The sequence below is a fragment of the Lycium ferocissimum genome, chromosome 5 (assembly GCF_029784015.1).
Source record: "Lycium ferocissimum isolate CSIRO_LF1 chromosome 5, AGI_CSIRO_Lferr_CH_V1, whole genome shotgun sequence".
Classification (NCBI taxonomy): Eukaryota; Viridiplantae; Streptophyta; class Magnoliopsida; order Solanales; family Solanaceae; genus Lycium; species Lycium ferocissimum.
Window position 1 is genome coordinate 45,137,673 of NC_081346.1, and position 21,291 is coordinate 45,158,963.

At 39.6% G+C, this 21,291-nt stretch overlaps 1 protein-coding gene across 5 annotated transcripts in view; it reads right to left on the bottom strand.

Moving 5' to 3' along the window:
• Positions 1–19,042, bottom strand: part of LOC132056849 (uncharacterized) — a 28,330-nt gene extending 9,288 nt beyond the window's left edge. For 2 of the 5 annotated variants that reach the window (XM_059449234.1, XM_059449233.1), the window contains exons 1-11: positions 18,886–19,041; positions 17,417–17,675; positions 6,094–6,156; positions 5,907–5,969; positions 4,314–4,376; positions 4,110–4,172; positions 3,874–3,936; positions 3,593–3,670; positions 3,348–3,410; positions 2,634–2,696; positions 1,971–2,033 (exon numbers count right to left, since the gene is read on the bottom strand). In XM_059449234.1, the coding sequence (XP_059305217.1) occupies positions 1,971–2,033; positions 2,634–2,696; positions 3,348–3,410; positions 3,593–3,670; positions 3,874–3,936; positions 4,110–4,172; positions 4,314–4,376; positions 5,907–5,969; positions 6,094–6,156; positions 17,417–17,623 (789 nt within the window). In that variant the 5' untranslated portion in view covers positions 17,624–17,675; positions 18,886–19,041. Of the gene's footprint in view, positions 1–1,970; positions 2,034–2,633; positions 2,697–3,347; positions 3,411–3,592; positions 3,671–3,873; positions 3,937–4,109; positions 4,173–4,313; positions 4,377–5,906; positions 5,970–6,093; positions 6,157–17,416; positions 17,676–18,885 lie in introns of all 5 variants that reach the window. The other 3 variants (XM_059449235.1, XM_059449237.1, XM_059449236.1) reach the window with 3 other exon arrangements.
• Between the last annotated feature and the right edge of the window lie 2,249 nt (positions 19,043–21,291).

Below are 21,291 nucleotides of genomic sequence, written 5' to 3' on the forward strand. Positions count from 1 at the left end.
ACTAGTATGAACGAATAAGTAGGACAACGCATAACTATCTACTACCCTTCTACCCTAATCTGTGTCCTCCATAGCCTCCTATCTAAGGTCATGTCCTTGGTAAGCTGGACTTTCGCCATGTCCTGTCTGATCACCTCCCCCAAATACTTTTTCGTCCTACCTTTATTCCTCCTGAAACCGTTCATAGCCAATCTCTCACACCTCCGCACTGGGGCATCAATGGCTTTCCTCTGCTTCATATGTCGAAACCATCTCAGCCTCGCTTCCCGCATCTTATCATCCACCGGGGCCACTCCCACCTTGTCTCGGATATCTTCATCTCTAATCCTATCTCTCCTAGTATGCCCACACATCCATTGCAACATCCTCATTTCCGCAACTTGCATCTTCTGAACGTGAGAGTTCTTGATTGGCCAACATTCCGCCCCATACAACATAGTCGGTCTAACCACCACTCTGTAGAACTTGCTTTAAGTTTTGGTGGCACCTTCTTGTCACACAAGACTCCGGATGCAAGCCTCCATTTCATCCACTCTGCCCTAATATGATGTGTGGCATCATCATCAATCTCTCCATATCCTTGAATAATAGACCCAAGATACTTGAAACTTCCTTTCTGTTGTCTGACTCAAAATTTTATTCACTTTTTTTTAACAATTTCTTTGGTACCCATTTTGTTTTTGTAAAGCAATTATATCTATTAACATTTAATTAAGGGAAAAGGGTCAAATTTAACCCCTATAATATGCTTAAAGGATCAATTTTACCCTCCATTATACATTCAGTCCAAAATACCCTTACCGTTATCTAAGTGGCTCAAAATATATCCCTCCACCATTAAGGTTGTCCAAGGTGGACGCCAATCCCACGTGGCACTTACATTTTGGTGATGTGGACACACACGGCATGCCACCTCATCACTCCCAACCCATTTACCCACTCCCCTCCACTTTTTCTTCCACCACTAGCATCTCCAATCCTTCCACTACCAGTGCCACCATCAAAACCACCATAACCACCACCTTTTTTTAAGGTCCATTTTCTCCCTTGGTTCCGTTGTGTTTAAATCAGTCGTCCAGGTTAGTATTGTGAAACCAAATATGCCGTGATTCGTTGATGCTCTATTTCTTGAGTTCGGTTCTTGTCAAATTCGTCTTTTCTTGAATGTGCCTGTGATTTGCTTCAATGAGTAAACGAGATGATGCTTCTTAGTTTCTGTTTGGTTTGAGTTTTATAAAATAAAATGAGATCGGTATATGTGGAAATGCATATCGTGTCAGAATAGTTTTAAAGTAGTTAAATTAAAAGAGTAAATGGAATTACTGAGTTTTCCAATTAAATGATAATAGAGCGAACTGATAAAAATGAAAACAAGTTCGGCATAGTGGTTGACTGAAGTAGAAATGGTTTCAATCTTGGTGGTCATGATGGTGTTGATGGTAGCACTGGTGGTGGAAGGATTCGAGGTGCTAGTGGTGGAAGAAGAAAGTGGGGGGAGGGGCTAAATGGGTGGGTGGCTTGAGGTGGCATGCCATGTGTCTCCACGTCACCAAAATATCAGTGCCACGTGGGATTGGATGTCCAACTTGGCAACCTTAACCGAGAAGGGGTATATTTGAGCCACTTGGGTAACATGTAATGGTATATTTGGACCGAAAGTACAACAGAGGGTAAAATTAATCCTTTCCCCTTTAATTAAAGCCAGATATATTTTATGAATATGTTTCTTTGACATGCTTAATTGCTCCTCCACCTATCAATTAACCATATCATATCGCTACTCGTGAAATACTCATAGCAACTTGACAGATGCATAACACGATTCGATTCAATGCAAACCTAAACTACCTAGCTTGCTAAATTCTTATTATTACTTGAACGCAACTGAAACAATAAATATCAGTCTCATAATAGAGGATATAGCAACAAAGCCCTCTCAAAACTGCTAGCATTAAGATATAAGAAATTACCTCCTTTTGGATCCAGTTATCTCTTTCCTTCTCCATCTCTTTTACTTTTTCCTCCAAGCTCACCTGATATTCATGCTAAAGTCATTCTCAAAATCTTTATTTTAACCGGGAAAATTATCAAGGAGAAAAACAAATAAATTGCTTAACTGCATTAAAGTAAACAGGTATGGGACTAAAGTCAACAACAACAACATACCCAGTGTAATCCCACAAGTGGGGTCTGGGGAGGGTGGGATGGACGCAGACCTTACCTCGACCTTTGTGGGATAGAGAGGTTGTTTCCGATAGACCATCAGCTCAAAAAGAAATGTAACTGATGCAGGAATGTAGGAAAGGAAAAGAGACAACAAATAGCAAATGCACAAAACAAATGTAGTAACAGCTATCAATACACAGTAGCAAAAAAGAAACAATGCAACTATCTAAAACATACGACTACAAGTACGACCTTATTGAGGGTGGGAGTATTGTTATGAATGCAACTATCTAAAACATATGACTACAAGTACGACCTTATTGAGGGTGGGAGTATTGTTATGAATGTGGCCACTGTGGAGGACCAGGTATGGGACTGAAGTCAAATGCAAGAAAAACCTCCACTATTAAGGGAAACAATAGAAGTGCATAAACATTTACTAACGGTGATAGTATTAAATTATTTACCCTCACTGAATTCAAATTTTCCACTTCACCCACCGTAAGACTGATTTTTTCCTCCAAGCCAACCTGCAAGGAACAAGGTATTAGACTAAAATCTATTCCATCTCATGCATCCTGCTTTAATCAATACCAAACTTCGTCCTCTATATCCTTACTCCAATATGCAATCTATAATACCAAACCAGTGTTATCAAAAGTGAAAAGCGCAAAATAGCTCTATGGTCAGCTGGGGCTTTAAGCGCAAAGCGCAAATAATTCGTGGGCTTTAATGAAAAAGGCGCAACGGTGCAAAAATAAAAATATATATATGTTTACACCAAGACTAATAATAATAAGCATGAATAACAAATATATGGACAAATAAATTGTAAAAACATAACGATAAAGTGAAATATCAGTTATCTAGTGTCATCTCTTCAAGAAAGGCTCATTGGCAAGGGAAAGTAAGTCTTAGAGCCTTGATGATGACACTGAAACGCACATAAAGCGAGGCGAAGCGCTCAACATGTTTTGAGCCTCGCTTCAGGGCTTAAGCGCGCCTTTGACAACAATGTACCAAACTTGCTAGCTTCTAGTTATTTCTTTGCCCAAAATGGAACCAAAAACCAAAAGAAGAAGAAACAAACAACAAAACAAGAATGAAAAAGTATCAGCGCAGTGGATATTAGGAACAAATCCCTGTCAACATTACTATTATTAAGATAGGAGAAAGCTTACCTCCTTCTGGAGCCTGTTTTCTGTTTCCTTCTCCATCTCTTTTACTTTTTTCTCCAAACTGACCTGATATTCGTGCTAAAGTTATTCTATTGAAAGTTTTTGAGCAAAGCAAATTATCAAGGAGAAATGCCACTAAGTTGCCACAATACATGAAGATAAAAGGTATGCAACAAAACTCAATGGCATGAAAACCCCCCACCAGCAAGTGAAACAACAGAAGCACAGAAAGATTTATTAATACTAACTTCAGGATTCATTACCCTCTTTGAATTCAATTTCTCCACTTCATCCACCAACTCATTATTTCTTTTCTCTAAGCCAGCCTGTAAGGAAGAAGGTATTAGACTGGAAGTTACTGCAGGCCTCAAAAGAAAATCTTAAAATTGCAGAAAATGTGGAAAAGGATATGACAATGCATTGCTTATAACCAGTGATGGTGAAACAAAACAGATGGCCTTAAGGAGAAAAAAAAAATTGGTTCTAATATACAAGAACATTTATTTGCCATTATGGGACTAACTATCACCTCGTTTTGAAGCCAGGAATCCTTTTCACTTTGTAATTGGGAATTCTTCATCTCAAACTCAGCCTGAAAATGACAGAGAGCATACTTCTTGTCATGTAGACCTAAACTTTAAAGAGTCTTTCTTGCAGTAAAAGGAAAATAAAAAGAGACCGGCGATGATAATCAAAAAGTATCACTTTAATGTGCTCCTAAATGCGATATATTTTTGAAAACTTCCACAGAAGTAGCTTTAGTACCTCTTTCTGCAAGTAAACATCCTTCTCCATATGTAATTCTCGTATCTTTTCTACTTGGTTAGCCTGCAAAAGTCCAAAAGGTCACTAATTGCTGTAAAAGGACCAACGACCAAGCAAAGAAAGAATTTTTTAGGTGGGATAATACGTTCCAGAAAGCACAACTATTGTGATTGCAACATGCATCTATCCATGTTTTCCCATTACCTCTTGCCTCCTGAGACTGCTAATTTCTTTTTGGGATTGCATGATTTTCTCCTCAAAGCTAGCCTGTGAATTACAGAAGAGCGTAAAACTCAAAATAGATAGGATAAATAGGACAAGACATTAAAAACACAGCAATGGTTTTGCATCCTCTGTATATGCAGTAGCATGGCACATCCTCTTCCCTGGTCCTTTTTCGCTTCATCAAGGGTTAATTGACCATTCTTCGAAATTTAATCAGACTTGAACAATTCATTTTTGAAAATGGAACTACATAACTCGAACAACACACAAAAAGGACAACAACAACATACCTAGTGTAATCCCACAAGTGGGGTCTGGGGAGAGTAGGATATACGCAGTCCTTACCTCTACCTTTGTGGGATAGAGAGGTTGTTTCCGATAGACCCTCGGCTCAAAAGAAATGTAACCGATGCAAGAATGTAGAAAAGAAAAAGAGACAACACACAAAAAGTACAACACAGTTTCTTCCCATATTTGAATCATGAAAGGATACTCTTAACATTTGGTCAAAAATCACTTTGTTCACTGTGGAACGGAAAGGGTTGCCCATTTTGGGCCAGAGGTAAAACTAAAAAACCTCTTTATGCATATGATTGTTGTTTTCATTCTGTAGTTGTTTAATCCTCTAGTCAAGGTTAGACTGCAGATCAAAGGTAAATCCGTAATGTTAGAAAAAGGAATGAAAATCTTAAAACTGATTAAGCGCCATAATTTGGCCTATGAATTACTGTTTTGGTGCGGGCCTCCAAAGCGGTACCATATCGAGGCCAACTCTGAATACTAGATATGACTTCAAAATAACAAGGGTCAAGGTCTATTGAAAAAGGAATCTTAATGATTCACTGGGCAGGATGACGGAACGAACCAGAGATTAATTCACGTATTCTGAGATCTGAGAAGTCACATTCAAATATTGACCACATCAACAGATATTCCATCTTGTAAATAAGGCAAGCCCGGTTACTCCTTTTCAAAAAAGAAAAAATCAAAGATTCTTCTTATATAATTCTTATGAATGCGAATCCGCTTTCGTCTTTCTACCGAACCAATCTTCTCATAGGCTTCTTATTAGTTGGCATGTAATATGATTCAACATCAGATTTTCTGAATAGCAATAAAGAGTTAACCTCCGATTATTGTAAGCAATTCTCCATTTTTCTCTGGGTTTACTTATCAGTTGGCATTATGCTTCTATTAGAGAAGTATAACAACAGAAACATTGGATGTTTTAATGATGTTGAAAATTAATGATCATGTCAAAATCAGCTCCAGTTATCTTTGTAGAAATTTGATATCTTTTTTTCCGCCTCAGCAAGTCATTTTTTTTTCCACAAGGAATCGTGATGTCTTTCTACGGAATTGCGGGTCTCTTTATTAGCTCTTATTTGTGGTGCACAATTTCCTAGAATATAGGTAGTGGTTATGATCGATTCGATAGAAAGGAAATAGTTTTAGCAATATTATTAATCAATTCCATACTCCAGCTCCCCCGAATAGTCCGAGTTTGCCTCCACAGCAACAAGGGGCTAAAAGATTTTACGATGCAAATTTTGTTTGTAGAGTTTCTGTTACCTCCTTCAGTAAACTGGCATCTTTTTCCTGTGCTAATTGTTTAAGTTTCTCCTCGAAGATAGCCTGTAAAACAGCAGTAACTATTAAGCGTTTCAATTAAAATGTAGATAGAAAATACATATGGAGATTCCATGTGGATGTAAACTCATTTAAGACGACACAAGTAAAAGGTTTTACAGCGTTATACCTCCTTTTGCATATGTACCGCTTTGTCTTGCTGTAATTGTTTAATTTTCTCTTCAAAGGTGGCCTGTCCATAAAAAGAGAAAACAATGACTTGTCATGAGTTATATTACAGATAGACGAGAGAGGGGGAAAGAGAGAGAGAGAAAGAGTACAATTATCATCAAATAATAAGCTCATAACTGAAAAAAGTTCAACAAACTGCTAAAAGAGCAGGCCTTAACTCACCTCTGTATCCATCCTACCCTGTTTCTTATTTTCGGCTAAAGAGGACTATTACGTATATGGATCTTTTTCTTCCATTGTGCCCTATCTTTAGCTAAGTCTGCATTGATACCAAACATTTGTAGGTCTTTCAACACAACTTTCTTCCGTGTAATTTTAGGTTTACCCTGTCCCATTTTAACACCTTCACTTCCCATAGTTTTACTCCTATAGACCGGTGCATTTGTAAGTCGATGCAGAACATGTCCAAACCATCTCAAGCGATCTTCTCGCATTTTATCCTCAATGTGTGCTACTTGCACCTTCTGACGAATGTGGTCATTTTTAATCTTATCTAATCTGGTATAATGTCACATCCATCTAAGCATTTGGATCTCTGCAATACTGATCCTATGGATATGTTGGACTTTAGCATGCCCACATTCACTATCATATAACATTATCTATCTTATAATTGTTCTATAAAACTTAACTTTCACTTTGGTAGGCATCCTTCTATGACATAACACCCCAGTAGCACTTATCCATTTCAACAATTCGATTTTAATCTTATGAGTAACATCTTCGTCTATCATTCCGTTCTCTTGAAACGACAAGCCTAGATATCTAAATTGTTTGCATTTTGGCACCGCAATCCCGTCTAGTCTCACCTCAACTCTCTCTTTTCATCCTGACTAAACCTGCAATGCATGTGTTTTATCTTACTTCCACTTATACTAAAACCCTTACTCTCTAAAGTGCTTCTCCATATTTCAAGTTTATGGTTGACAGCTTACCGAGGACATGACCTTAGATAGGAGGGTATGGAGGACTCAAATTAGGGTAGAAGGCTAGTAGATAGTATCGCTTATCCTTTCATATTAGTAGTCACATTATCGCGATATAAGTTCTTATGCTTTGATTTCTGCAACTATCTGTTATTCTGTACTTTGATTATCTTATTTTTATCCGTGTGATAGCCACCGCCGCTTTGCAACCGCTTATCATGGCTTAGTCACTTTCGTTATTTTCATTTCCATATCGCTTTGAATTTTCTTGGCCTTATCCGACCTCTTTTATGCTTTCTTATCGAGCCGAGGGTCTTTCGGAAACAATCGTCCTACCTTGATAGAAGTCGTCCGCGCAGACACTCTGCCCTCCCCGGACCCCCACGCGTGGGATTTCACTGGGTTGTTGTTGTTGTATGGTTGACGTACCTTGCTAGCTTCGTCAATTAACACAATACCAACAGCAAATAGCATACATCATGGGACCTCATCTTGTATTGTGTTGGTTAGCTCGTCCATAACTATGGTAAACTAACATCTTGTATTGTGTTGGTTAGCTCGTCCATAACTAGGGTAAACCTACTAGTAGGGGCTCAATGTTGATCCCTGGTGTAAAACTATTGTTATGGGAAACTCCTTTGTATCAGCTACTACTATTTTCACGCTAGTGACAGCTCCTTCATACATGTCCTTTATGGCATTTATATGTTTAATATGAATTCATTTCTTCTCTGTCATGCACCAAACGACCTTATGTGGTACTCTATCATATGATTTCTCTATATTAATAAATACCATGTGTTAGATCTTTCACCTTTTCGCGATAGATTCCATCAATTTTCTTAGCAAGAACACAACCTTCCTTGTAGATCTATCGATCATAAATCCAAACTCGTTCTCTGTCATTCTTTTGTGTTCCTAAGTCTACACTCTTTCCTAGAGCTTCATCATACGACTCATGAATTTAATGCCACGATAGTTTGCAATTTTGCAAACTTTGAAAATCTCCTTGTTCTTATAAATCAGAATTAGGGTACTCTTCCTCCACTCATCGGGCATCCGACCACTTCTTATTGTAGCATTGTATATCTTGGTGAGCCCATCAATTTTCTTAGCAAGAACAGAACCTTCCTTGTAGATCTATCGATCATAAATCCAAACTCGTTCTCTGTCATTCTTTTGTGTTCCTAAGTCCACACTCTTGCCTAGAGCTTCATCATATGACTCATGAATTTAATGCCACGATAGTTTGCAATTTTGCATAACTTTGAAAATCTCCTTGTTCTTATAAATCGGAATTAGGGTACTCTTCCTCCACTCATCGGGCATCCAACCACTTCTTATTATAGCATTGTATATCTTGGTGAACCATTCTACTCTAACCTCTCCAAGACACTTCCAAACCTCTATAGGGATGGTATAAGGACCACGATCTTTTCTAATCCTCATATCTTTTATGGTAACCTTTACCTCTATCAGCCTAATTCTACGAGTGTAGTTAAAGTTTCTTTCACAAACGTGTGGAGGTCTAAAATATTATTCGCTTAGTTCGAGATTGATCAAAAGAATCTCTCCATGACCTCATTAACTCCTGCCAACAAGTTTTGAGATTCATCCTTAATACACTTCTCCTGCTTTAAATCCTTACCCTCTTCTCTCTAGTTTAAACACTTCTTTCTCCCCTTCTCGTGCCCTTATCTTTTGATACAAGCCATCTAGAGCTTTCCCTCAGGCTTTACTAATAGCCTTCTTGGCTTCCCTCTTAGCTCTCTTGTATTCTTCAAAGGCTTCCCTGACATCTACTTTTGGCAACTTCTTATAACACTATCTTTTAGCTTTAATAACTCTTTGTAACTCCTCATTCCACCACCAAGCTTCTTGTGGTCGAGGTCCTAGACCTTTAGATGCGCCTAACACTTCAGTTAGATGTCTGTGTTTCCCTCTAAGTCCCAAGCTCTCTTCTCTCGTCCTTTTTCTTGAAACGCTAATTGGCTAGTGTCGTTTAATGCCCAACACCTAATTAGCGGTTGTTTGCAAGTCATCACCTTTCCCACTCTATTGCTAAGCTTTACATATAAGGACTACTAACTAATGTTGGGTGGCCATCATTTCTCCCGGAAAAACCTTACAGTCCTTGCATGTACTTCTACCTCATCTTCTTGTAAGGATAACGTTTATTTTTTATTTTTTTTGATAAAGGTAGCATCTTGTATTCATATCCAAAAGCAGCACCTGGAAGTGCTGAGGGGGTAATTACAAGCTCATAAAAAGAGCCATGGTGAAGTTGTCAAAAGCTAGTCTAAGACTAGTCTCGCTATATCATTACAATTTGCCTATAAAATCTATCAAATCCCCTATATCCCCCAATAAGTTACGTTTACACCAAAAATATAGGACACTAAGACAATTCATCCTAAATTTATGGATGGAGTTGCTTTTGTCTTCAAAAAGTCTTAAATTTCTCTCTTTCCAAGTTATCCACCAAATGCAAGCAGGGATTAGTCGCCACCAGTTCTCTTCTCCATTTACTTTGCCAATTCCTTGCCAACTGTTGAGTAGTTCAAAAGTAGTCTTAGGCATGGCCCACTAACACCAAGAATACAAAAGAACATGTACCACAGATTTGCGTTGTCTTGCAATGAATGAAAAGGTGGTCATTTGTTTCCATATCTAATCCACAAAGTAGACATCTTGAGCAAATCTGAAAACCTCTTCTTTGTAGCCTTTCATGTGTTAGGCATGCTTTCCTAACCACTAGCCAAGCAAAGCAAGAGACCTTTAGAGGGATCTTGATTTTCCAAATGAGTTTCCAAGGCCACATCTCTGTGATGGAGGTTCTATGACTATAATTCCAGTAGGCAGACTTGACAGTGAAAAAGCCCTTACTATTTAGCATCCATTTTGGTTTGTCTGGTATATCTGGAGTGATCTTGAAGGGTTCCAAAGTTTGTAATAGCTCGGCTACTCTATCAATCTCCCAGTCATTTAGTGCTCTCCTGAAAAGCAGATTCCATACTTGATGGTCCCATACCTGGTTGGTCTTGGTTTGCTGTTGAAGGCTAATCAAGTAGAGATCAGGGAAAAGGCTCTTCAAAGAGTTTTGACCTGTCCATGCATCATCCCAGAAAGCAGTTTTCAGACCATTGCCAATTTCGATGCAAATGTTGCTGTTGAAAGTTGGCCAGTAGTTCCTGATGGTTCTCCAAGTACTGGTCCCATAAGTGGATGTGACCACATTTGTTGTCCATTGGTTTAACAAACCATATTTATGAGCAATGAATCTTCTCCATAATGTAGTGTCTTCCAAACTGAATCTCCATAGCCATTTTTGTAGTAAACTCTGATTGTGAAAACTAAGATTCCTGATACCCAGACCTCCTTGCTTCTTGCTGAGAGTTACCACTTCCCAATTTACTAGATTCATGCTTCTTCTGTCCTTGTTGCCTTGCCACAAAAAATTTCTCCTCAATTTGTCTAATCTGTCCTCCACACATTTGGGGAGGAGGAACAAACCCATCATGTAGGTGGGGAGGGCATCAAGGACTGAACTGATAAGAGTTAATCTGCCACCTAGAGACAGGTACTGACTTTTCCACCTTGCTAGCTTCTTGTCACATCTCTCAATCACCTCGTTCCAGATCCCTATGGATTTGCTCTTAGCACCAAGTGGCATTCCTAAGTAGATTGTTGGAAGTGATCCCAATTGGCAGCCAAGGATCATAGCTAGTGTTGGAAGGTTAGCTACCCGATTGACAGGAAAAAGGCAGCTTTATCCCAATTTACATGAAGACCTGAAAGAGCTTCAAAAATGGTGAGAATGGCTCTGAGGTGTCTGATTTGTGCCACTTTTGCTTCACAAAAAACAAGGGAATCATCTGCATAAAGCAAATGTGTAATCTCCATGTTGATGCCCAAGTTGTTTGTAGTTCCAAAGCCTCTGATCCAACTGTTTGTATTGGCAATTCTGAGCATGTGATTGAGTCCTTCCATGGCTAGGACAAAAAGAAAGGGGTACAAAGGGTCCCCTTGTCTTAGCCCTCTGCTGGAGTGAAAAAAGCCTTCAGGGCTTCCATTGATTAAGACTGAGAACTTCACAGTTGAGATGCAAAAAAATATCCAGTTCCTCCATTTCCCTCCAAACCCCATATCAGTCAAAACCTTCAAAAGAAAAGACCAATTCACGTGGTCGAAAGCCTTTTCCACATCAAGCTTACATAGGATTCCAGGAACCTTTTGTTTGATCCTGGAGTCAACCAATTCATTAGCTAACAAAGTTGCATCCATGATCTGCCTCCCTTTAATAAATGCCATTTGGTGGTCATTGACAAGCTTGCCCATGACAGTCTTTAGGCTTTCAGTGATGAGTTTGGAGATGATCTTGTATACTCCTCCTATTAAGCTAATTGGTCTATAATTCCTTAATTCTTCTGCTCCATATTTCTTTGGGATCAAAGCAATGAAAGTGGCATTTAAAGACTTCTCAAAATATTCATTCTGGTGAAAATTGTGAATTGTCTGCATCATGTCATCTCTGATTGTGTCCCAACAAGCTTTGAAGAATCCCATTGTGAAGCCATCCGGGCCTGGAGCCTTGTCTATAGCACTCTGCTTAATTATCTGTATCACTTCAGCTTCAGAGAAAGGTCTTTGCGGCCAATCTTGTTCTTCTTGAGTGATCCTTGGACAACCGATGTAGTCAAAATTTGGCCTCCATGATTCTGTTTCAGAGTATAATTGCTTGTAGAAATCCACCATGGCTTTCTTAATATTTTCAGGTTCCAAGACCTCTTCACCTCTAACAATCAGTCTGTCAATAGTGATGTACCTCTTATGAGCTGTTGCCATTCTTTGAAAAAACCTGGTATTTTTGTCACCCTGTTTCAACCACAACACCCTTGATTTTTGTCTCCAACTGTCTTCTTCTTTGTTGGACAAATCTTCCAGCTCAACTAAAACAGTTGCCCTAATCATCATCTCATCTTCATTTAATTCCCTGTTGTCCTGTGAGTGATCCAGTTTAGCCAATTCATTAAGAAGACTGTTTTTCCTATTAAGCAGCTCACTAAACCTGCTCTTGCTCCATTCTTTAAGCTTACCCTTCAAGAGTTTAAGTTTTGTGCTGAGTACATAGTCTGGACAGCCAAGTACCACAAAATTTGACCACCATTGCTGGACCATAGCAATAAAGCCTTCCACCCCAAGCCACCAATTTTCGAATTTAAAGTAACTCTTCTGATGATCCCAGTTTCCACATTCAAGCATAAGTGGTGTGTGGTCAGAGTCAACCCTTGGCAGGATTTTTTGTTCGATATATCTGAAAGATTCTTCCCACTCCGTAGAGTAAAGAAACCTGTCGAGCCTAGCTGCACTATTGTGATTCACCCCCCTGAACCAGGTAAATCTCCCTCCATTCAAAGGTGGATCAGACAACTCCATGTCTTCAATCCATTCTGAAAAATCAGCCATTGAGTTGGTGATTCTGGAACTGCCTCTTCTCTCTATCGTGAATCTATTTGTGTTGAAATCACCACAAACGACCCATGGTCCCTCCCAAAGTCCTCTATATGTTGCAATTTCTTCCCGGCATGCTTGTCTATTGATTCTGGAGTGTGGTGCATATAGGCCAGTGAGACACCAACTGAAAGAATGTTGAGTTGATGTAAAACTGTATGTGATTGAAAAGGTTCCTTTATCAATCAAAACCCCTGTCCATAATCTGCTATCCCATAGCATGATAATGCCACCCTTGCTACCTTCTGCTTCTAAATAGTCACATCTCATCCATTTAATTCCCCATAATTGCTTAGCAAAAAATTCTATATCTTTCTCCAATTTAGTCTCTTGGAAACAATAGACATCTGCCCTCCATTCTTGAATGCAACTCTTAACAAGGTTTCTCTTTGAGACCCTGTTAAGTCCCCTGACATTCCATGAACATATATTTACCTTCATTTAAAAGATAATGAAAGAACCTTCCCCCTACTTCTCACTCCTTCAACCTCTTCATTAAGGTCTGACTCTAAATTCTTCAATTCATGTTTGCTTAATCCTCTATTTCTGGGAGCTTTACTTTTGGCATCCACAACTAGCACTCCAGCTTCTTGATTTTCCAGTGAAATTTTCCTTTTGTGAAGTTTCATTAAAAGAGCTTTTGCCTCTTCCTCATATCCAACAAAAGCTGCACCATATGTTTCACTCAATTCTAACATATTATTTTTGAACCAGTTCAAGTCAACTTCTGCTTCATGCATCTCTTGGGGTTGGATGGAAACTGGTTCAACCTCGTGGACTTGCATAAGTTGCAATTCTGCATTCTTGAAGGGAGCGGGGGTTTGTAAGTCAGAGGTATCGTGTGAGGGAACCGGAACAAAAACCTCATGACTGGCTGATGGTTCGGTTGATTGTATGTCGGTAACATGATTGGGTTGTTCTGTTGAGAAAGAAGAAGGGAGGGTTTGAGTGGGTTGTTCTGTTGGAGAAGTCGACTTTGCTTCCCAGGCAGTGTAAGTTTGAAGAAATTTGATTGCGATCTCTTTTAATCCAACAAGGAGTGGGTCGGTTTGATGATTTTTATTAACGCAGTCATGTGCCTCCACACATGCTTCATTAAAGGGCTGAGAATTATAATTAAGTGGAGCCTCATCCATTTGGGCCAAAACCCTAAATTTGTTAAGGCCCAAAGAGTTTTCTGAGTTGGGTAATTTGGTCAGCTGGCCCATAGGAAAAGCAGCTTCAAGGGCACGTGAGGATGTCGCGTGACCTGTCTCTTTCTCACTGCTTAAAAGTACATCTTTCCCAGCTGTATTTTTCACAGACCGCTGGTCCGAAGGATGGACCAGCTATGACGCAGAAACCTCTTATCCGGCAGAGAAAATCGCCGGCAATTGAACCCAGATCTGGATGGTGTAAAAGATTCCTCCATTTTCTATCATCATCTCCTTAGGGATAGAACTCCCATCTCCCTTGATTTTAACCCTAGCCCACTTCAAATGGTTTCGAAGCTGAGTTTCCTCCTCCGTCTCCACCCATCCCCCACAAAAATCCCCAATGATTTTGAAGGTTTGTTGTGACCATAGTTGGAGGGGCAGCCCTACGAATTTTGCCCAGACAGAGTTAGGTTTTTTGCGAGAATCAATAGCTCCTATAGTGGGGGTCCACCATTGAAGTCTGATTTGATGTTTTCTCCATCTCCACTCGCCAAGCATTACTTCTTCTGCCACTTCTCTGGAGGCAAACTCCAAGAGGAAGCAGCGGTTCACCATCTCATAAATGTTTAAACCATGTGCTTGCTTCCATGTGCTTTGAGACCATCTTCTCAAATCTGATAACGTTGGTAGTTCTGATGCATTTTCGGGGAAGCTACACACTATACACCTGTTTAGAACTTCATTGTGGGGTGGGCTGGATATACTGTCGATGTGGACAGGTCCTTCTTTTTTCTGGTGAGGGCTCATTTAAATCCCTATTAGCCCATTTAGAGCTCCTAACAGCCTCTGAATAGGGAATGTTTTTCTCTGTTAACCTGGTGGAAAAAGTTGTTGATTGGATGGCATGGCTCTTTATGAATCTACCCACTTTGTCTGCAATATCTTTCCATCCAACATTGAAAGCTAGTTCCGGGATGATTAGAACTGACCTTCTTTTTCCTCTTAGGCTTAAGATGCTGATGTAACGTCCATATCTATTGTAATTTCTTGATACAAAAATCTCCGACAGGTTATCTTTCTTCTTCCATCTTCTGACTGTGTTTCCATGCACCTTTGAGGCTTCCAACATAACCTGAACAATCCATTCCATCGTCTTAATATTGAAACTAGTTCTCCTGATAAAGTTCCTGCTTCTTTCTGTCCAGTCGAACCAAACATCTGTAGCTTCCGAAGATCTCATGATATCATAGGATTTGAAACCTACAGCAAAGTAGATGGTGTTATCCATTTGAGGGAGTGGCTAGAGAAAGTAGAAAGAAAAGAAGGAGAGAGAAAGAGAGAGGTCTGAGAGAGTGGCTGGAGGGGGAAGAGAGAGGTTTCCGGCAATCAGAATGATCACCGGGGTGGGAGTCTAAGGCCCAGAAGGGACCCTAGGGGGGTGTCTCGATAATAGTGTCTGGGAGCATAGATATGAACACATTAATTCAAGGATAACGTTTATTTGACTATGTTACCCCCACTCTTAAAAGTAATTAGGTACGAAACTCTCTTCTTAGAATATATGTTGGCTACCACTAAATCATAAGCTAAAGCGATTTCTAATATAGTCTTCCCTTTGTCATTCCTAGTATCATAACCATAACTACCATGTACTTGTTCAAAGTCATTATCTTTACCTACAAGGTCGTTTAGACCTCCCCTATAAAGATTTGTCGGTCTCCTGAAATTCCTTGAACCAAATTATTCATATTCTCTCAAAACTTAGCTTTAGCTTCTGCATCTAATCTTATTTGCAGAGCATAGGCACTAATACCATTGGCGCACATTCCCTCATACAAGTCTTATTGCAATAATCCTAGCCCCAACTCGTTTTACCTCTACAATGATACAACCTTATCTTTAAGTCCTAGTTTTACAATAATTTTACTCCAACATACCCACTGTAGTCCCACAAGTGGGCTCTGGGGAGGGTAAAGACGCAGACCCTACCCCTGCCTTGGTAGGTAGACAGGCAAACAATAATTCGACTCCATTCTATTTTTATCTATCCCAAAATATCATAATTATAACCCGTATTACCTATCTCTCTAGCCTTACTCTCCTTTTTAGAGTATCCACTAATTCCACCGACTACCTTGTCAAAGTGCCCATGTTCCAGCTATCTATCCTAATCTAACTTTCTTCAACTAGCTTTTTGACCCTCATTCGTCCATCATACGAGAACCCTTTCTTATTAGCACCATATTCGAGCATTGATGTGGCAGAAGTAGCTTCTTTACACACACCTGCCCATGACGTGGGAACCCTTTCATATTTTGCACCACATCTGGGAACTAATATGGCGATACTAACTTCTTTAGCCACACCCGTCCATGATGCTAGAACCCTTTCTCATACTTCGTCAGTCCCAGGCAGCAATGTGGTGGAACCCCTTGCTCATTTGTTATTAAGTTACCGGTCTCGACGACTTTGTAATTTGAAGGTGAGAAAGCATTCTACATAATCTTTTTTAATTACTTCTTCCCTATCAACCTGCACCAAGCAGCAGCAGTTCTAATCCTTATGTTTTTTACTTTCTCTTAAGACGTTCCAAGCCTACCAACCTGCAGCAACAGTTCTAATCCTTATGTTTTTTACTTCTTTTCTCTCTTAAGACTTTCCAATATCTGTCCTTCCATTTTCTCTTTCATTATGTTTTTTACTTTCTCTTAAGACGATCCAATCCTACCAACCTGCACCAAACAGCAACAGTTCTAATCCTTATGTTTTTTACTTCTTTTCTCTCTTAAGACGTTCCAATATCTGTCCTTCCATTTTCTCTTTCCTTATTTTCTTCTTCCTTGCACCCTTCCTTTCATGAGTTTCTCCTATTAACGTTCCCCTCATTGAGAAAAGACCCTCTCCATTTCCAAAAGAACTAAAGATCATCCAGCTTGCAATAAAGCTTTGACATGTAAAGACTCTTTTATCTATCGTTAAAATTTCATGAGAAATCCGCTTACACTCACAATTTAAAAGAAAACACTCTACCAGCAGGCATTGAATGTTGCACCTTCATTTTTTTTTCATAAAGGAAATGAAAGAAAGAAGAAAACACTGCTCTATGACAGGGCTTTAAGTTTTCTATACCAATTCATTTACTGATCGAGCATAGGGAAACTAAATTTTGCAACTATGATTTCTTATTGTTCTTTCCCAATAATGATGCAGAAAAACCTCAAAAACATGCAGATTTAAATTAAGAAGATTACTTTTAGCATAAATTTTGAATACACGCAAACCCCAGAATCGGGTTGAGAGAAGAGCATAAAATAGGTTGGACTTTCCTTTCTTTCACAAGAAACACAACCTTTATTGTCCAACAGCTCAATTTCTAAATTCAGTGTAGTTAGAAGCAAGAAGCTCGTGGCGATGTTTGATGATTAATTCATGGATACATGTTTGGAGCCGTTTAGACAAGGGCAACTATCAATTAAACAGCATTCTGTTTGTTGTATTTTTGAGTCACCCAATAATCCTAGAAATATGAATATGAGAAACAAAAAGAATCTATTTTTTAACAAACAAATAAAACAAGAAGTGGCATGCAAACCCCACATATATGGTTTTAGAAACATGACTCCTCTTAGAGTTGGAAAACCAATAAACCTATTATACCATAATGATTTGGTTATAGCAGTCAACTTACGACTTTGGCACCATCAGTATCATGTCTATTAAAATCCTCATCTATTCCCGAAGTTCCATCAGTATGTGATTCAGAGCCACGTATTTCAGCAGCATGGTTCTGATTGGAGGAAGCTGATTCTTCTGCACCAACGGCATTATTTTCTATCCCCTTGGTTTGTTTATTCTTCTTTTTTTTGTTCTTCCTCTTCTTCTTCTCTTCTTCCATTATCACGGGATCAACAATCAAAACTCAGAAAATACTAATGCAACAGCACAACCTACAGAAAACATAAAATATTCTAATAAGTATACCATTTCAAATTAGACACACAAAATAAACATGCATTTAAAATCTCTTTCTCGTTAGAACTTGTGGAGTTAATCTGACTTCAGAATCATACAATAAGCTCAACAACTGCTAAAGCATTATTGGGACCTCAAATTCAAATCAAGTCACTTTTCACGTCGACCATAATTTTTTGTTTATTTTTATAACCGTGGTGTTGGGGCCAGCGCCACCTCTCACCGGCAACAGTTGCCATGTAACTTTATCCACCAACGCTAGGATAGATGGGAAGAAATCACCAAGTGTTTTTGTCTCTGTTCCCATTTTTACCATTATTTAACAAGTAATTCCATTGATATTCACATAAAAAAGAACTTTGCATGAACACAGCTAAGAATGTTAATTGCAACATTTAGAATAAGAATAAACTTTAATTCAACACGGTAAAAAACAATGCATTTAAGTCTCTTCCTCATTAACACTTGCGAAACACTGTCCAGAATGAACCTAGCCATTCAGAATAAATCAATAGACTATAGACTATTCAAATCCATTTCATATTTCAGATCAACCAGCAAAAAATGTGAAACTTCAAAAGCAGCAGAACTCAAACCACGGAAGTTAGATCAACAAAGTAATTTCCTCCAGAACGTTAAATTACACCAAAATATAAGATGAACATTGCAACATGACAGCTAAGAATGTTAAGTAACAATACAAAGAACAAACTTGCGCATTCCAGAATCAATTAGTAAACTACTCCCTCCGTCTCAATTTATGTGGCACCTTTCGGATTTCGAGATTCAAACAAGTTTTTCTTTGACCACAATTTTTTCATATGTGTTCTGAATTGTTGGACTTACTTTTTACGTGGTTTCCATATATATAAATTTTATGCCAAAAAACTTAAAAGATTCTTTGTCCAAAATACACGGTCAAAAGTAGCAGGTCTGACTTTGAAACCCGAACTGTGCCACAGAGGGAGTAGAAATTAGAGAGAAGGCATTTTCGGAACCTTAATTTCAGATCAAATTTCAAAATCGACCAGATAACGAATGTTAAAACTACAATGTAGGACAACACGAACACTAATTTCTTTTACTAATCTAAAGCATGAATTTCCTCTATAAAATGCACCAAAAAGAAGATGGTCGGATTAGCACAGCTAAAAAATGTTTAGGATTAATGAGATGTATATTTACCTTAAGAGCAGATCTAGAAGCGATTGAAAATGGTGAAATCCTTTAAGAAATAAATCGTTAAGTTGAAGCTTTTTTGCTGGAGATGCGAATGAATTTGGGGGTGAAGAGCGTAACGGCCAGGTGGGATGGTCATTTTAGTAATTTTCGTTTTAAGTTGGGTATTGCATTGCGTTGTGCTTCCAATTATCTTGCTCCACGTGCAACTGTACTAAGTCAGGTTCCCACGTGAAAGAAAGTCAAAAGCCTTGAACAATATTACCGACAAGGGCCAAAATTACCACTAAGTCACTAACGTATGGAAAAATGGCTCATGATTACTGTTACGGGCTGCCTTCATTGTGCCTTGGCGCCCATAACCCTGTGCTCCCCGACCGGGCCAAGCGAGTGTCGGGCCGCGCAGAGGAGATGTGCGCGGTGTGAGTGTCGGCCGTCTGGCTTGATGTCACCGTCTTTGGCGACGTGCACCGATAGGGCTCCGACGAACGGGAGTTAACAAACATCTAGATATTTTGTATTGCATATCCTAAGAGTGCCAAGGAAGTTTAGCAAGGATCTGGGATGAGCCCATGGGTCGTCGGCGGACGAGGCCACGTGCGAGCCTGAGTGTCAGTCCCGTGCGTTTCTAAGCTATGGATGGAATCTTGGGATTTAGGGTGAGAGAACCCTTCCTAGGATGTTAAGGAATGTGCTTACCAAGTTTGGCGTCATTTGAAAATCTTTTACCTAAGGGCTTGCCTTAGCCAAGAAGCTTGATGTCAGTGACAAAGCTTCCGAAGGCTATATCTCGTTCCACGAGTATGGGGATGGGATGAAACTTTATGGAGGAGTGAAGGAAGTCAAGAGAAAGAGTTAGGAATAGACGGTGCCTCATTTGGAGTTTGGATGAGTGAGAAAGGCCAAGTGTGATTCTCTAGCAAAAGGATGTCCAGTGTGATTCTCTGGCAAAAGGATGTCCAGTGCTGAAACTTGGGTTTATTTCTTTAAAGCATATATAAGGGGGCCAGAGGTGTCTACAGCTCAGCCAGCCTCCCCCGTGCGTGCATCTCATAGGAGTGTCCTAGGTATCCATACGAGTTAGGGGACTCTATGGACAGCGCCGTGCCTGCGGGCCCGCGTTGGGAGCACAACGAGTGTCGGAGGCTTGATGTAGGAATTGATTATGCCCCGCGGGCTATCCTTATGGAAGCTAAAGACCTCCGTGCCGATTGAGTACTCGAGGCACCACTCAAGAGCCTCGTGTATTGACTTGTAAGCTTGGCTTGGGTTCAGCCTTGCAAGCAAAGGTCTATTGGCCTAGACGTGCAGTCGTGGGGTGACGCTGCATTACGAGGGATGGAAGTATGTTGCGAGGGCTATGTTTGCCAATGCCATGGGACAACCATAGGCACATAAAAGAGGACCGCACATGACGAAGGCCAAGAATTGGAAGTTGTCCTACTCGAGCACAGCACAAGGCAAGTGTCAAGCGAGGGACATGCATGTCCGTAGCCAACCCAAGGTGTGCGCATAGACGAGACCCAGCATATGAAATGCGCCACGAGAGTATGATTGCAATACAAGGTTGAAGCCTTAACATCAAACGGGCGGCACAAGGAAAGCTAAGCCTCTGAGGAAAGCTTCATCATAGGCATCAGGTCGTGCCAAGAAAACCTGGGATAAATAAAGGCTGGCTTGTGGTCAGGTGGGACTACCGCCGCCGCACGGGCTATTTGTGTGCCATTGCCGCTTAGGAGGAGTCGGCCCGTGACATTACTCATTCATCCATCTATTGATCTAAAAAGGCAATATCCCCAATCTATTTTTTAGGCTAAAAAATATCCCCAAACTAACAGTCTAAATTTGATAACATTTTCCAATTTTATAAAATCATGTGACTTATTATGATTGATTTAACTTAAAAATTAAATCCACCCATTTTAAATCCAAATCAGCTGACCCATTTTCACTTTAAAAAGGATTTGAACATGATATATTCTTATTGGAATTTCTATAATCATAGTTGTTGGGTTGCACGACCTACTTCTTATTCTAATGCAGTATTCAATTTTTGCCTATAGGATGGAACACGTTACTCTACCTATTTTATGCTAGTGCCTTGCAGAATATAAATAACAGGTAAGTAAAGAACACAACACTTTTACGTGGAAACCACCCGATTCACAAGGGCAACAAAAACCACAACCTACACCTCTGTAGGATTTTCCCCAAAACTCCACTACAAAGGTAAGACTCTACAAATTCAAGTTACAACCTCTGCAACTTAGGAACTAACCTCTAATCCCAATCTCACTATTCAACCTCTGACTAGCAAGCAACCTTCAAGTTTTCCTCCAATTTGAAGTTGAATTTACAACATTTATGTACCTAATTGACTGTTTCTGTCACGCCTCGAACCATGACACGGCG